The 15,679-nt window shown below is 48.3% G+C and overlaps 1 protein-coding gene across 1 annotated transcript; it reads right to left on the bottom strand.

The window, feature by feature from the left end:
* Window positions 1-6,641: 6,641 nt before the first annotated feature.
* Window positions 6,642-14,190, bottom strand: LOC309686201 (aldo-keto reductase family 1 member B1-like; the record flags this gene model as incomplete). The annotated part of the gene is made up of 10 exons (XM_082498766.1): window positions 6,642-6,684; window positions 6,992-7,074; window positions 7,245-7,328; window positions 7,805-7,886; window positions 8,011-8,117; window positions 9,601-9,723; window positions 10,665-10,742; window positions 12,033-12,149; window positions 12,756-12,923; window positions 14,125-14,190. 10 exons carry the CDS (start codon window positions 14,188-14,190, stop codon window positions 6,642-6,644), a joined length of 951 nt encoding a protein of 316 aa, XP_082354892.1.
* Window positions 14,191-15,679: the final 1,489 nt, after the last annotated feature.

The raw sequence follows: 15,679 nt of genomic DNA on the forward strand, positions 1-15,679 counted from the left end.
AAGAGGAGCGGTGACTTTTTAATGCATGACGTGACAGATCAAATTGTCCCTCCGTCTCGGGTGGTGCTGAGGCCATCTCAGAATAAAACACACAACTATAATCATGCGTGGTAGGTGGCCAGTCACCTCCCGTCAGAGACTGGCTTTGATATTTTCTGCAGACAAGCGGGATGCTGTTCTGCTGAAGAGGTCACAGCCGCAGTGGAAAAAACCCAGACTTGTCTGGGTGGCTTTTCTGCTCACTCACACGTGGAGAAGCATCTTCAGGTGCAAGCGATTGCTCCAGGTGCCTCTCCCCGGGCAGAGGCCCCTGTGCTCAGCAGCTTGGTGGTTTTTTTGCTCCATTTAACTCAGGGCAGGCAAGGTAATTGGTTTTCCTCTTTAATGTCTCTCCTGTTTTGTGTCAGTGCCATCAGCCCGTCCCCGGCAGGATGTGGTGTGTTTTCACTCGGATCGCGAAACCATTACATAACCTCGGTGCTTATCTATCACTGCCAGGGATCGGTTTTCCCTGGTGGTTTCTTGTCAAGGAGAGGTCTCCCATCTCCTCACCACCAAGAGGCTTTGGGCAGGAGTTCTGTATTTTGGGTTTTTTTTGGTGTTGGCTCTCCTGAGGCAGCAGACTTTCCCCTCACTGCTGTGAGGCACGTGCTTTCTGCTGTTGACCTCCCCCGAAGGCCCGGCGGGGGGGGGGGCATCTCATGGCAGCAGGGCCTTGGGGGAAGAAGGAGTGCTGCAGGTGTCACTGGGTGACAGTCAGTCCAGTAAATCTTGCGTGCCACATCCTTGATAGCATGGCCAGCTGTTTCTTTGCAGTGAGTGCTGGCGCTGAGGAACTGCGCAGGGAGGAAGGGTTTTCCTTTTTTTTTTTTTCTTTTTTTTTTCCCTCTTGACCCGTGAGCGATGTTTTGCACTGGAACAGGATGCGTGGTATCATGAGTTTTTCGGTTTGTTTTGCTGACTTTGAGTTTAGTAACTGTAATTTCATCACAAGTTGTGACTTTGGAGACCAGCAGTATTTGGTATCTGAGCAGAACAGGGTCCAAACTAATGGAAACGGGTATGTCCTTGTGGAGGCAGTCATTACCAGCAGGGACCCTGTGGCCTGCCAAAAGAGCCCAAAGGCGAAGGAAGGAGGTGACAGAGTCGGAAGGTGCGATCACCTCAACTGGTGATGGGGAGAGCCACAGGGCTCTGCAGGTCTGGGGGTGCTGACAGACACAGGCATGGCCAAAGCCAGGGTTTTGAGGTGAGGGCGTGCAGGGTTTCAAGCTCGAATCCCTGGGAAGGGCAGCAGGAATTTCTGCCTTGCTTGGGGCCTTTAAAAGGGGAGGATTATCTTGCCCGGTGGGGTGCTCCAGCCCAACCTCCAGCAGGCAGATCTGAGGGTCTTGGCTGAACCCCACTGCAGCTGACCTCGGCCTCTTCCTTGCGCTGAGCTGAGATCAAGCCAGGAGTGTATCGTGGCAGATCTGTCTTCTCAGGGTCGATGAGGCTTTTCATCTTCGCACTGGTATTTGGCCGTTAATCCCGTCTGCTTAAAAAACCACGCCCTGGGCCCTGAGGAAGCTCCCCCGCTGCCTGCCCCCGGCAGTTGCAGGGTGGGAAGGGCCCTGCAGGGGAGACTTGGGTGGTGGTGGTGGTGGAAGGCCAAACTGCCCTGGGCCAGTCAAAACCGGTTCCAGCCGTCTCTGAAACTGGTGCTGCTGTCCCCGGGCAATGGAACTCCAGCCATGGGAAGAGCCTGCATGCCACCCCCCCACACCCCCCGCCCAAGCCCGCTGCCAGGGAAGAAGGAAGGAAGCTCACTCCAAAGGGGGTGGCTGCTGAGGGGCCGGCGGCCTGGGCCACCCCCGCCAGGGCAGTGGCAGCCCTGGGGACAGCAGAAAGCAGTAAGGCACAGTAAAAAGGACTGAGGGATAAAGGGGAGCCTCAGGCACCCAGCCCCAGCCTGCCAGCTGCCCTCACCTTGGGGGGGGATTGGGATGGACTGGGGTGTCATCTGTGGTGAAAATGGGGGAAGTGGAGAGGAGCACGGGGAGGGGATTAGTATTTGGCTTAGGCAGAGGCTGGGGAAGAGGGGGAAGGCATTTATTAAAGTTTTTTTTCTGTGTTCTTTTTTCCTCCCTCAGTACCTGCATCGGTGAAATGAAGTTTGTGCTAACTGGCGACAAATCAGCTCAAATTGCCCTGAGGCGAGACTGTTTTGCCTGGGATGACAGCTGTTGGAGAACGCATGGGGCGCCCGGGCCTGTCACGGCCCAGAACTGGAGCAATGAGAGGGACTCTGGAAGCAGCCATGATCCTGGTCCTGGGAACAGGCAGTGGTGGAAGCAGCACATCCAGTGTGCGTCCAGGGGTGAGTGTAGACAGTGCGCGAACAACTGGAGAAAGGTGGGACCTAGGGAGACCATTGCTGGGTGTGAAGTTGATTGGGAAGAGGTAGACAGGTGCTTCCTCCAAGCCCATGCCCCAGCGGCCTGGTGGAGAGCTGCCTCTACATGTAGGGATCCGAAAGCACTGTCTGGGGAGCTGCAGGGGGGTTGGCTGTGAAACACAGGGAGAGAGGTGTGCTGCTGTGATGTGGCTGAGCGCTGGGCCTTGCCATATGCTGCTAGTGGGGCTTCAGAGAAACCAGGACTGCTTAGCAGAGTGGGAGAGTCAGGCTGATGATCTTTGTTGGAGTAGTGTGCATTAACAAGTGCTCTGGGCAAAGGGGAGGCCTTTAGTCAGAAGTGAGCAGTTAATAGCACTGAATTGGCCAGATGGAAAGCTGTGTGCCAGGTAAGCCAGAATGTAGCCATGGGAGCAGCGAGTGGTCTTAAAGTGATTGCCTCAGAGGGGGACCCTGGCACCTCTGGGGGGAAACTGAGGACTGATGGCAAAGTAAAAACAAGGTCTTTTCAGGCAGACAGAGTTGCAAGGTTAAGTAGACCTGTGGAGGTGGGAGTGCTGCTCCCCAGAGTGTGAGCGCTGCCTTGACAGTCCTTTGCTCAGAGTGAAATTACAGAAATGCTGAACACTTGCAGCAACTGGTGCCCCTGCAGTGGCTGGGGCATGCTGGGAAGCCGGAGCAAATGTGATACAGCTTTTTTCTTGGGAGAGCAGAGTTCTGGGGAGTTTGGGCTCTATGCTACTTGCAAGTACTGCCCTGCACAAGGGAGGAGGGCTTTGGGACCCCCTAGTGAAGGGCTATGTGGAGCAATGGCCTGATCCTGCTGATCCCACAGGGGTGTGAGGCATCCCCACAGAGCGACTGGGAAGAAGGAAGTAATCAACTGCAGTTGCTAGACTGCATGATTGTGTTTACAGGCAAGGGGGAAGGGACCCTGAAAAAGTGGTGATCACTGATGCCATGGCCTGAAAGCTCCAAGGTCTGAGCACAGTTACTGCTGCTGCTCTGGTGTCGTCTGATAAGCTGGTGGGACGTCAAGGAGTGACTTACGTGTCTGGTACTAGAGGGAGCGTGCCAGAAGACAGGCAGGAGATTAGTGGCATGGCCAAGGATAATGCTGGGAGTCTAGTAGCATGGTTGACCTTGGAAAAAGTTTTAGAATGGGTTGGAAAGTATATGTTAAGCTTGCTGCAGTGTTGATCCTGATAATTTTGTCTGCTGGGGAAAGGGTGGGTTTGTGGTCTGTGTTACGTTCACACTGATGAGATGTTAACTACACTAGTCTGGTCTGCAGACACAAGGGATGGAGTTTATAATGAATATACATTACGATTGTGATGATGTTAAAGGTAGAGTTTATGTAAAGGTGAAAAAATTCTTAATATATCTTTCAATGAGGTGAAGGGTGGAATGTAAAGGACATAAATTGCAGGGAGTATCAGGGGATGGCAGTGGTGACCTGTGTGGAGACTATTAACCGCTCAGTGTCAGCCAGAACCAATTCCAGCTAGCTGTGAAACCAATGTAAACACCCTATTTCATGCCAGAATTTAAGTGCACAGTGCCCTGGCTCAGACATGCTGTTGGAAACAGGTGTACCCTTCGAAGGAGGTCCATGCTGAAAGGGCTTACTTCTGAGGGGACTGCAGCTGGTGGATGAGCCATGCTGGAGCAAGGAAATGCCTGAAGTCACTGTGACCACTGGGTGACCCACACTGGAGAAGGTACACCACTGAAAAGACAGTGGTCTAAACCTGTTGTACCTTTATTGTTCAATAAGAATGTATATTTGGTTTCAGCAAAGCTGTCTCACCTCAGCCTGGGGATTTTATGGGTTGCTTCCTTCAGGAAGCTGCAAAACAAATGTTCTTGGATTACATATTCAAGAATTGAAAGTGGAAATTTTGCAAAGAAGGTCCTAAGGTGCCTCTTTTCTTGAACAAAAGGTTTTACCATTTTCCCATGAAACCCAACGTGCAACTTTATGATTATGCATTTGGTCACCTGCCCAGTAGGAGGAAACAGAAAGGTGACACAACCACAAAAACAAATACCTCCTCATGTCACCTGGTGTTTGTTAAAGGAACCTTGATTGTTTTGATGGCTTGAGTGTCAGGTGGGAAGGCATTTGGGGGTCGATTCCTTGAGACCTACCCTTGGACATACCTGTGCCAGGTATGCTGCAGAGTGGGTGTCCGTGCATGTAGGGGTATGTGGGGAGCTCAGGTGTCCAGCTCTGCTGTCACTGGGTTGCTGGGACTTGTGTCTCTCCACCATGCCCTCTGGGACTGGGGTCTGCTGGAAGCCTAGAGGTCAAAGGGGTTGGTGGGCTTAGGCCCTGCAGCTCCCTATGGGGATGCAGTGCTGCAAGAAGGCACCCATCTGCAGCCCTGGGGCTGTGGGGCCCGAACAGTGGTGGGAGGGGGTGGCTGGGTTGAAAAGGGCTGCCAGATGAGATGGTTGGAGCTAGGTGGGCCATCATCCCTGAGCACCTGTCCTGGGCTGGGCACCCTGGGCCCAGAGCACTTGGTGCTGCCCAGGGAATTGGCCTCTGAGGCTGGCAGGGTCGGTAAGGGAGGCCAGTGGTTTGGGCTCAGCACCGCGGGGCTGAGTCTCCCCAGCCGGGGGGGCAGACACCCGGGGTATATGGCATGTGAAAGGCCCCGCGGCACCGCTGGGGGCTGTGGCCTGCGAGGAGGTGGCAACGCGGGTCTCCTCTGAGGACTGTCTGCCCTCTGGTGCCCGCAGGGAAGAGTGCCGAGAGGCTTTGTTGTCCCAGGGAGGATCTGTGTCCCCGAAGTGCAGGTGACTACAGCCGACGTGTATGTATTTCAACTTTGTTCACAGGAGAGAGGGTGCATGAAGTCTAGAGAGCCTAAAGACCAAGCTGGGTCCAAACCAAGGGTGGTTCTGTGCTGAAGGCTGCTGCCCTTGTGCAGCCCAAATCTCCCTTGGCTGAGACTAGAAGTTGGCCCTGAGATCAGTACCTAAAGTTAGGGGAGACAGTTCCCCAGCATAGAGACTTCAGCAGCTGGATGTGACTTAGGAGCAAAGGCCAAGTACAGCTGCATAGGGTGGGTCTGAAATACAAAGTGCATCTTAAAAACAGAACAGCAAGGAAATTCTCATATTTCTTTTGTTTGGCTACAATAGACTAACATCTATTAGTTCTGTACAGAAGTACTAAAAATAGTTGTACTGCATCCCTCTGTCATGTTTTGTTCCTGGCCCAGGGGGTTGTATATTACCTTTTTTTGGAAGCTTTAGTTTGAAACCCCCCCCCCTTCCCCCCCAAGAAAAAAAAAAGCAACCCCAAAACAAGCCACCAAAACCAGTTTTATCTGCAACAGGCAGAATATTGAACTCAAAAATAATGGATCTAGTAAAGAATGAAATCAGTTTCTAAAGTCAAATGGTGTTGGTGGTCTAACATCCTGTCTCACTTCTAGCTCTAAGATCTAGGCAAGAGCATAAACACTCACACAAAGTAAAAGATCTTTTTAATCAGGCAGGAATCTTCTATTTCATTGTTGCATTTAAACATTAGTTTTTCCTCAAATATGGGCATTGAATGAAATGGCAAGTGCAAGTTCTGAGCTTTTGGGGTTTTTTGCTTCTTAACAATTTTCCACATAAGAATGGAATTTCACAACTAGCAATAATCTGAAGCACATATTGTTATTGTGTTGTATCCAAAACCCACCGTGCTATTGTATTTTGACACATAGGAGAAAGCCTGTGTAAAAACAATGCCCAGCATGCATCTGTATGTTTTCTGCATATGGATTTTTTTTTTTTTTTGAGAGGTATAAATAGTAAAGAACCCTTTTTCAATTAGTTTTGGAGTGGTGAAACTGCTGGTTGTCTCACTTGTGCTAAGAAAGTTAGTCTTCAGCAGTTATAAGCACTGGAGGAAGATATCTGAGAAATGTGAAATGATATTCCTACTTAGCTTGTTGATACAAGACTGAGTACAAGTGTGAACGTATAGTTGTCTTTCTCTGTTTTTTGTTTCTTTAATTCCACATTTTGGCAGACAATTATTACAGCCCAGATCTGTTTCTTTAGAAAAATGTTATTGTGTCCTTATTTGAAAAATAGGAAGAGCACCACAATAAATCACTGAATACATATCCTGTGACTTCACTGGCTGCAGGAGGAGAGATGCAATAAGACAGCTAGATAAATTGACAGGAAGCATATCAGACCAAACTCTGAAGGATATGAGGGCAAGATAAAACTATCTTCAGTATTCTGAATTGAAAGGGTACTCCTTGTGAGTTTTGCACCTGAAGGGAATAAAGGCATTAGTTTCAGCCATCTTTTTTTTTTTATTATATTAATCTGTCAAGCTGTAGTGGGTGCTTAGAGGAGCCACTGAGGCAGGATATAAACTATATAATTGTAGAATGGATTTGTTCCATATTTGTTTTCCTGGATAGCATGTGCCATTTGTACACTGGGAACACACAAGTCATTTTGTCAGTGGCTCAGGCTCTTGGCATTCTAGGCAACGTTTAGATGCAAAGTCTCTGTGTATATAGTGTTCATAACTTAAGTGTTTAGAAAAAACAAATACTGAATGCTACCACTTACGTGCTCATTGTATATGCTCTCCAGTTTCTGTTAAAGCTGGAAATAGTTGCCATCTCCTCTTTTGTCAATTCAAAGTCAAACACCTGACAAGAGAAACAGCTGGAAATCACCCTCTCTGAACAAATCAGAGACTAAGCAAAAAATCCTCTTGCCTGAGGAGGGAAAGGTGAGAAAGGATCACTGCTTGCTCTGCAGGGAGGAGCCATGCCATCCCTGAACATGCCATGCACCCAGGTCACTCCTAATGACTCACCTTGAAGTTCTCCACAATGCGCTGTGGTGTGACAGACTTGGGAATCACAATCACATTTCTCTGGATCTGGAAGCGAAGGAGAACCTGCAAGAACAGAAAACTGAATCATTCCTTCTGTTCTGGAGGAAGCAGAGCCAGTTTCAACAGCTGTTTTCCCAAAGCTATACCCACTTCTGCAGAGATGCGTTTCAGATCATTCCTGTCTCTGTGGCCTAGGTAGCACTTCCTGAAGAGCAAAAATGTGGTGGTGCCTCACATGGAAGAACTCTTTTCCCATCCAATTTTGGGACAATCAAGTCTTTTTGTTCCCACCTGTACTTTTATCAAGGTTTTATTCTCTGCGATAGGACTGGAGATGAGGAAACTGAAACATGATGGCACCTGAAGATGGGTCAAGAAAAGGCTTCTTGTTGATGGTCACAGTGCCCTTAACAAGCATGCATTGCAGAAACATAACAGCACCACAGGTGACAGGGAATGAAGAGCCAGCCTGTCCTTTACTTTGTCATTAGCTGTCCTGTGTTGCAGGAAGGGGTACCCACTGTCTGGCACCTACCTACCTGTGCTGGAGTTTTGTTGTGCTTGGCTGCAATCTCTTTGATCTTGGGATCATCCAGAAGGGAAGGATCCTCTGGCTTAGCCCTACACAGAGGAAAGGTAGCAACAGAAGTCTGTTTTTAGATGAATGATTATTAGTGCCCTTACTGTCTCAGTGCTTCAAGCATAATCCATTCCAGCTCCCTCACAAATTGTAAGGCAGTCTTACCATGGCCTGTCAGGAGAGCCAAGTGGACTGTACGCTGTCACAGCAATCCCTTTGGATTGACAGTACTTGATCAGCTTCTCCTGGGTAAGGTATGGATTACATTCGATCTGCCAACACAAGAGTATGGAGCAATATAATATATAGCAATATAACTGCTCTAATTCACTCCAGGGATTATCTCCTAATGCACTTCCAGTTCAATTTTTGCCCTATTGTGCCAGTCTTTGCAAAGTATTATTCAGCCTTAGTTTTGTACAGCACCTACTTTTACAGTAAGGCTTCTTGCATTTCTAGGTCTTTGCTCTGGGGAAAGAGCATTTCATAAGGCTCATCTTTGGGTTTTTTGGCCCTGAGAAAACATGTTCTGAGGTGCTTCTCCAAGATTTCTAAGCAGTAGTTTAGCAAATATTGAAAACCCTGGTTCATTGTATATTCAGTAATAACGTGGAGTGGGATTAGAAGGACATGCTGCATCGGCTCTATTTTCTCTTCTTTGTTCTTGTCGTAAAAGCCCCTTTCTTGTGAGTTTGTGTGAAGCAGTTCTAGAGATATCTATGGTTTTGGATGGAGATGCATTTTTTTTTTCTTGTAGCCTGCTCTCATTTTGGTAACTACATGCAGAGAAAGTGTTAAGGTATCCTTAGGACTGATAAGGTCTAGAGACTGGTACTCAGTGAACCTGAATTCAGAGCTGTAAGAGATGTCTGAATCTGTCCGAAGCCACTTGGAGAAATAAGTATCTACAGCAGGTTATGTAGCTACTGCAGTGGCTGCTGTGTATAGACAAAGACTACATGAGTATTTGTATGTGGGTATACACACACTTTATTTTTATTTTATATAAATAAGTCTTCAGGGCAGATACCAGGAAGCCACTGATGTGTCAATACATGCTCTGCTTCTGCATATATAGTTAAAACTAACCTCCCATTTCCACCTGAGTGAATTGTGCATGCATATATGCATGCATGTGAGAAGTAACACGTGTTGTGTGAACTTAAAGGGGGCCTACAGGAAAGCTGGGGAGGGACTTTTTACAAGGGCATGTAGTGATAGGACGAGGGGTAATGGCTTTAGACTGGAAGAGGGTAGATTTAGATTAGATATTAGGAAGAAATTTTTCACTCTGATGGTGGTGAGGCACTGGAACAGGTTGCCCAGAGAAACTGTGGAAGCTCCATCCCTGGAGGTGTTTAAGGCCAGGCTGGATGGGGCTTTGAGCAACCTGGTCTAGTGGGAGGTGTCCCTGCCTATGACGGGGGGCTGGAACTAGATGATCTTCAAGGTCCCTTCCAACCTAAACCATTCTATGATTCTATGAGTTATCTGCTATTAATAACAGGTTGCTGCTATTACTAATAACAGAACAAGTAAGGTATTTTAAGAAGTTATGGTTGTAATTTGCGTACTATAACTTCATCCCTTACCAGGATACAGATCTACAACATCCTCATGTGTACCCAGAAGTAATCATAGGGTGTTTACATGCTGTTATCTACTTTGTTCTCCCTTTTCCATCTCCTTATTCAACTGCAATCAGATATTTTTAATCCCTGGAAACTATTTACCTACAGTCACTTAGCAGCTTACCTGGTTATTTGCAGGCTTGTACTTCAGTCCCGGTTTGTTTAGGATTCTTTCAATCTGCTCATGGTTAAAGTTGGAGATTCCAATGGCTTTTACCAGACCAGCATCCACCAGTTCTTCCATGGCCTAACAGAAAGAGGAGCAAAGTCAGCATCCAGTATACAAAACAGGGCTGGAAGATGTTCTTCCTGGTGTGGCTTGTTTGCCTTCATGGGAAGGAAATGACAACTTTTTGGAGTTGCAAATTTTGTCTCTTGGGGAAAAGCGCACACTGGTGTATTTGTGCTATGTTTTCTGTCTCACCCAAACCCAAAGGCTCATTTCTTGAGATGGTAGAAACACCAGGTGAGTTGCATGTGGAAAATAATGATAATTAGTAATGTGCTATCAAGCCAGCACTGGAGCGCTGTACCCTAGGCTGTAGGCAAGATCACAACCTAAAATACCTTTATTTCTGCAAAGTGTATGTCCTGGTTCCAGCAAGGATGGGGTTAATTTCCCCAAGGAGCCGGCAGGCGAGACAGGTATTCCATACCACGTGACCCATGCCCGGGCTATAAGAGGAGCTAGCCGGGGAGGGGGGGGCAGTCGCCACTCGGGGGCGGGCTGCGGTGGTGCGGGTCTGGGCGCTGCGCTGCGGTACTGTAATTGCGTTCTTATACTCCTTTATCGGTGTTATTGTTTTTCTTTCTTCTTCCCTTTGGCTGTTCTGTTAAATTGTCCTATTTCAACTCACGAGTTTTGCCTTTTTCTGCCGATTTTTCCCACGGCTGTGGGAGTCGAGCAAGCGGCTGCGTGTTTTTTTGATGCTGGCTGAGGCCAAACCACGACCGTGTATTTGAGCAGTTTAAAGAACTGCAGTGAAGACAGTTCTGTAGTTATTACAGTTAAGCAACCTGGTCTGCAGCTCCACTGAAGATTGTTGGTTTGACTAAGCATTATGTTTTGAAAAGCTACATTGTATACCATAAGATAAATAAGAGCTTTGTGACTTCTGACAGTAATGAAAACATGGAAAAGACCGCCAAGGACAGAAAACATGAGTCTCCCACTGCAGCTAAACTTACTTCCCATGTATCTAGAATATCTGTGTTGCTGGGTATTGACATGCCTTTGTCATCTGTGGGAAACAGCTCCTCTCCTGCCTGTTGGAGAGAAAGAAAATGCTTGAAACACTCTGTATTGGGAAGTTAATACTAAGGCAACTGAGGTAGCTTTAACTTCTACTGCAGGAAATACTGATATTTGTTTACATTGTTCATGCAGGTTTATGGTGTTTTGCCAGCAACCATTCCTAGTAGGAGGGACAGGTATATCTCCTGGACCCAGCAAAGTGGTGACTCACCAAAACGCATACAGATAAGCAAGTCATGCCACTTGTGGAACAAAGCAGAACAAACAAGCTTGCTGCACTCCTCTATCATGCCTTTTGGTTTTTCTGAAGATTTGTTTTTTGAAAACTATAAGGACCTGTTTACCTCCAAAGGACATTTAAGATAGGTCTAGGGTGAGTCACATCTACTGAACAATGTATTATGTACACACACGGGTCTTCTGTGAGGAGACCCTCAGTTTAAGTTGGTGGCACTAGGGAAATCAGAACATCTCAGACGTACGGGAACAGAGCTGGGTGCCCACATCTCCATATTGCTCTACACCTAGTGTGTTATGCAGACGTCAGAGTATTATGCCATGACACTTTTACTGAAGGGCTTTGTTCCCATAAAACTAACCATGACAGCTTTGAAAGTGTGATAAACAGTTGATAAGCCCCAAAGCAACAGACAGGATGGCAGTCTTAACCTGTCTGTAGCAGAAAGGAAAAGCTAAGACTGAGCCATCACCTTTGGAGTACATGAAGTATGAAACTCTGATGTCAGAAAGTCTCACTTTTTGAAATCCGAGATCTGTGGAACAACACTAAGGCTCCTGCAGCAAAGTTCAGCTCAATCTGGACTCCATGATTAAAGACAGAAGTGGAAAATAGAAGCATTTTCTTTTGCTCTATGTTTCTGCAACATGCAGAGGAAAGAATTTCTGTCAGGCAGCAAAGTACAGCCCTCCTTCCAACAAAGTAGGAGGCTAAGTCATTGGCAGATGAGTATACTTTGGATACATAGAAGACAATGCATAGCCAAAAGTAAAGCAGAACAACTCATGCTTGCAGCTGGGGGGCCTGACCTTAGCGCTAGGTCTGCATCTCCACTATGACAAGGAGAGAGAACACTGTGTGAGCAGCGGTCTCTAAGGCAAAGATCAAGAGCCGTGCTCACGTGGCCAGAGTGAAGCTGAATGAGCAACACTGGAGCAGCGCTGGTACACACAACAGACACATGCTCTTTCTGGACTGGAACAGCAGTAGTGCTGCAAGCGTCACTGGCAGTTTTGAGGAGGTCTCTCAGGAGGGAAAGCCCAGGGCATTGCTGTTACTGTACCTTGAACCCAAGAGGCCAGTGCATGAGGTAGAGGTCCAGGTAATCCAGTTTCAGGTCAGCAAGAGTCTTCTGGCAGGCTCCCTTCACCAGAGGCTTGTCATAAAATGTGCACCACAGCTAGAGAGAAAAAGCGAAGGCACACCATGACTTCCTAGGTTAAAGCTCTCGGAAACCTTCTGTTCTGTTCAGAGGAGTCCCTGTCCCCTTTGGAAGGTGATGTGGAACTAGGTCATCCTAGTGCTCTTGGGATGGGGCTTGCTCTGTGGTGGGACTGGCCTGTGATATCGAGGGCTGTGGTATCTTATGTGATCAAACAGGGTTGTAAACCAAAAACACTAATCCTGCTCCATTAGTCAAGACATGTAAAAGCCACTTATTACAGGCAGATACTGGTTAAGGAGCTCTTTTTAAGTTAATAACTTCAGTGGTGAGCCATATCTAGGATTTCCTGCATAAGCAAGGAAAAAAAAGCATACTTTCTGGGAGTGTTTGAGTTTAATGCATATTTTCAACAGTCCCATGAAAATGGAGAATGTGGACTATATCTTAGATAACTCTCTACAGGGTAAGGGGACAAAAATAAGCTTCCATCAGTGTTGGCCTAAACCATGTTCTGAATTACTCCATGCAAACAGTTTTCCCCCACCGCTCTGAATTTCCTCCTATGAACAAGTTCTACACAAAGCAGACCTTCCCCTGGATCCTAGGTCACCAGATCCTTACCTTACTGACGATGAAGAGGTCCTCTCTTTTCACGACACCTTCCTTGATTTTCTGCTGGATCCCTTCCCCAACTTCACTCTCATTCTGGTACACGTAGGCGCAGTCAAAGTGGCGGTACCCAGCGTCGATGGCAGCCATCACTGCAGCTGTTACTTGCCCAGCTGGGGACTGAAAAAAGAAGGTTAAGAACCCAAATCAAAGCATACACACCATTTCCTAGTTATCTAGGAACTAAAGAAACGCATACAAAGGCATTTTAACAAGAGTTCTTCCATGCAGCATTCTTAAAGCCATATTAATCTTACAAATGCAGGCTCCAGGGCTTGATGCCAGTCTCCAGCCATTTCTCCATAGCCCCACTCCCACACAGGCTCAGCCCAACAGCCAGGGATAGCAGAGCCTCAGATACCAGGACAGTTCTCCAGAGCTGGACCAGGGGAAACAGAATTTTATGCCCAGAAGCTCTGCAGTGCCTCTTGCCCAGCACTCCTTGCTTCCCAGTGCTGTGTCTGAGAAGAGAAGCAGCAACTGCCCAGCTGGGCAAACTTCAGTTTGATGGAGGGGGCAGTGGTCTACACCTTAGTCATCCACATCACCATGGAGTACTGTACCATGCTCTAGCCCAGCTCCTCCCCATGGCACATCCCACCTGTCCTTTGAAGGTTGCACCAGCTGCTTCCTTCAGAGATGGAAGATGTGTACGTTTCTATTTGTTTCTATACCCTGAAAGGGTGGGTAAGAGCTGTGCACAAAGAAACGTTGGCATATCTTGTTCAGACAGATTCAGTAATATTTGTTTTCAGGCATTGTATGGATCACTGTGATTTTGCAGTCATCGTAACAGTGGTGCAAATCGCTTTGTCAGAACTTGCTTGGAACGCATGAATTGTCTTCTAAAGCAGTATCTTATTACCAGGTGATTCGAGGTAACCTCACCCAGGATTTAAGTTATTCAGCATGGAGGCAGCGGGCAACCAGAGTGCCACAGGGCAGCTGCCCGCCACCCCTGGCTGCGGGGCAGGATGGGGACCGGCAGGGAAAGGGGCCCGGGGGGTCGGGGCAGCGGCGGCAGCCTGCCCAGGAGGGGGTCTGCGCTCCCCTGAGGGGTGCGGGAGGAAAGTACCCACCTCTCAGGGACCGAAGAGGCCCGAGGGTCGCTTCTCCCCCGCGGGGAGGGCGGCACTCCAGGGAAGACAGATCAAAAGCAGTGCGGGGCTCCGCCGGACCGAGAGGGTAACCCCGGCGGCGGCCCGGTGAGGGCCGGGAGGAGATGGCACCGGGACTGGGGGCGGACCCGGCCCCCCGCAGCCGCCCCTCCGGGATCGAGGAGCTGCGACCCAGCCGGGGGCACCGTCGATATCTCCATTACCTTCCATGTGCCCAGCCCCAGGAGGGGCATCTTGGCCTCGGTGTTCAGCTGCACGCAGGTTGCCATGGCCCCACACGGGAACGCTGCCGGGCGGCGCGGCCCGCCGAGCGCCTTTAATAGGCGGCCGCGCCCATCCCGCCTCGGGACCCGCCCGGGGACAGCTACCGCCTTACCGCAGCCGGCTCCGGTTACACCGGGGTAGTGTGGGTCGGTGCTGGTTCTCTCCGTGTCCCCGGGGCTGCTCTCTCCGCGGTTGTGGGTTGTGAGCCCTTCGGCTAGAGCAGCGTGTCCCCACGACAGCGATAGTGGCTCAGGTTCTTGCTGAGCTCCCACAATGTGAGTGGCCCATGTGAATCTGGGAGTTTTCAGCCTTCAGCACCCCTCCAAAGGTGGGATGAACATAGCCTACGCTTGAGATAATAGGAGAGGAAAGGTGAGCTGATTTGTAGGAGTAATTTAGAAAGCAGTGATTTTAAAGAAGAATGCTATTTTTAATGTTGGGAGAAGTTTCTTTTAATGTTTTTTGAAAGTTGCAGAAGAATAGTGAGTTTTTAATCAGTGTCATGATGATCACATTGTCCCTCTGTTTTCAGGGAGGTGCAGGCCATATTTCATAATAAACTGTAATAGTGTAGAAATAAATGGTAGGTGGTCTGTAATTTCACATTACAAACTAGCTTTGAAATTTTGTAGATGAGAGCATACTGTTTTATTGAAGTGGTCACAGTACTGTGGATAAAAATAAGAATGTACTTGCAGGATCCAATAGATGGTCCAGGATGTTATGTTAAGGCCACTTGGGACGCTTTGCTGCTTGCTCATGCTTGGAGAATTTATTCACATGCAAACATTAGTTGGGAGTATAACGGTAGATATTTCTCTGGGTGCCCTTCCCACAGCAGATGACCAGCTGCTTTGCTGTTTTGTACTTTTTGCTCTGCTTACCTGAGGGCAGGCAAGGTAATTGGTTGTCTCTTTAATCTTCCTGTTTTTTTTGTCAGCACTGTCAGCAGGATGTGAAGTTTCAGTTGTATGACAAAACAGTTATATAATGCAATGGTTGCCTTTTCCTTTTTTCTGGATTCCTTCTCTGTAAATCTGCTCTGAGTATGCTCAGACTCTTGGGGTTTGGGTCAGTGAAATCAACAGAAAGATTGTGATCAGCCTGAGCCTGTTCCTCAGTTCTGTTGACAGTATTAAAAGCAAGCTGTTTGCACGAGGGGCCTGCTGCTATCCTAGTTGAAGGGTTTTCACACTTCCTTTTTTCCTTCCTACTGTCCCTTCCATCCGTTCAGGGAAACAGACACTGGCCGTCTGCAGAGCTGTAGGAAAGCTCCCTGTGCCAGCCATGGCTTTGTGTCTGGTGGGCGTTCCTGCTGGGGGCTGCTGATGGTGGGCAAGGGACCGGAACTAAGGTTAACAGAGGTGTGGAGCTTGTGCGCAGAGTGAGTACTGTTGGGAAGGTGGATTATGTGGTGCTAGTTGGGCTCCAAGAGAACAGTTTTCCATGCCTGACCTCTGCCTTGGTCTTAATTATTAGCAGAAGTCATGTGCA

The sequence above is a fragment of the Vanellus vanellus genome (assembly GCF_965231255.1).
Source record: "Vanellus vanellus genome assembly, chromosome: 1".
Classification (NCBI taxonomy): Eukaryota; Metazoa; Chordata; class Aves; order Charadriiformes; family Charadriidae; genus Vanellus; species Vanellus vanellus.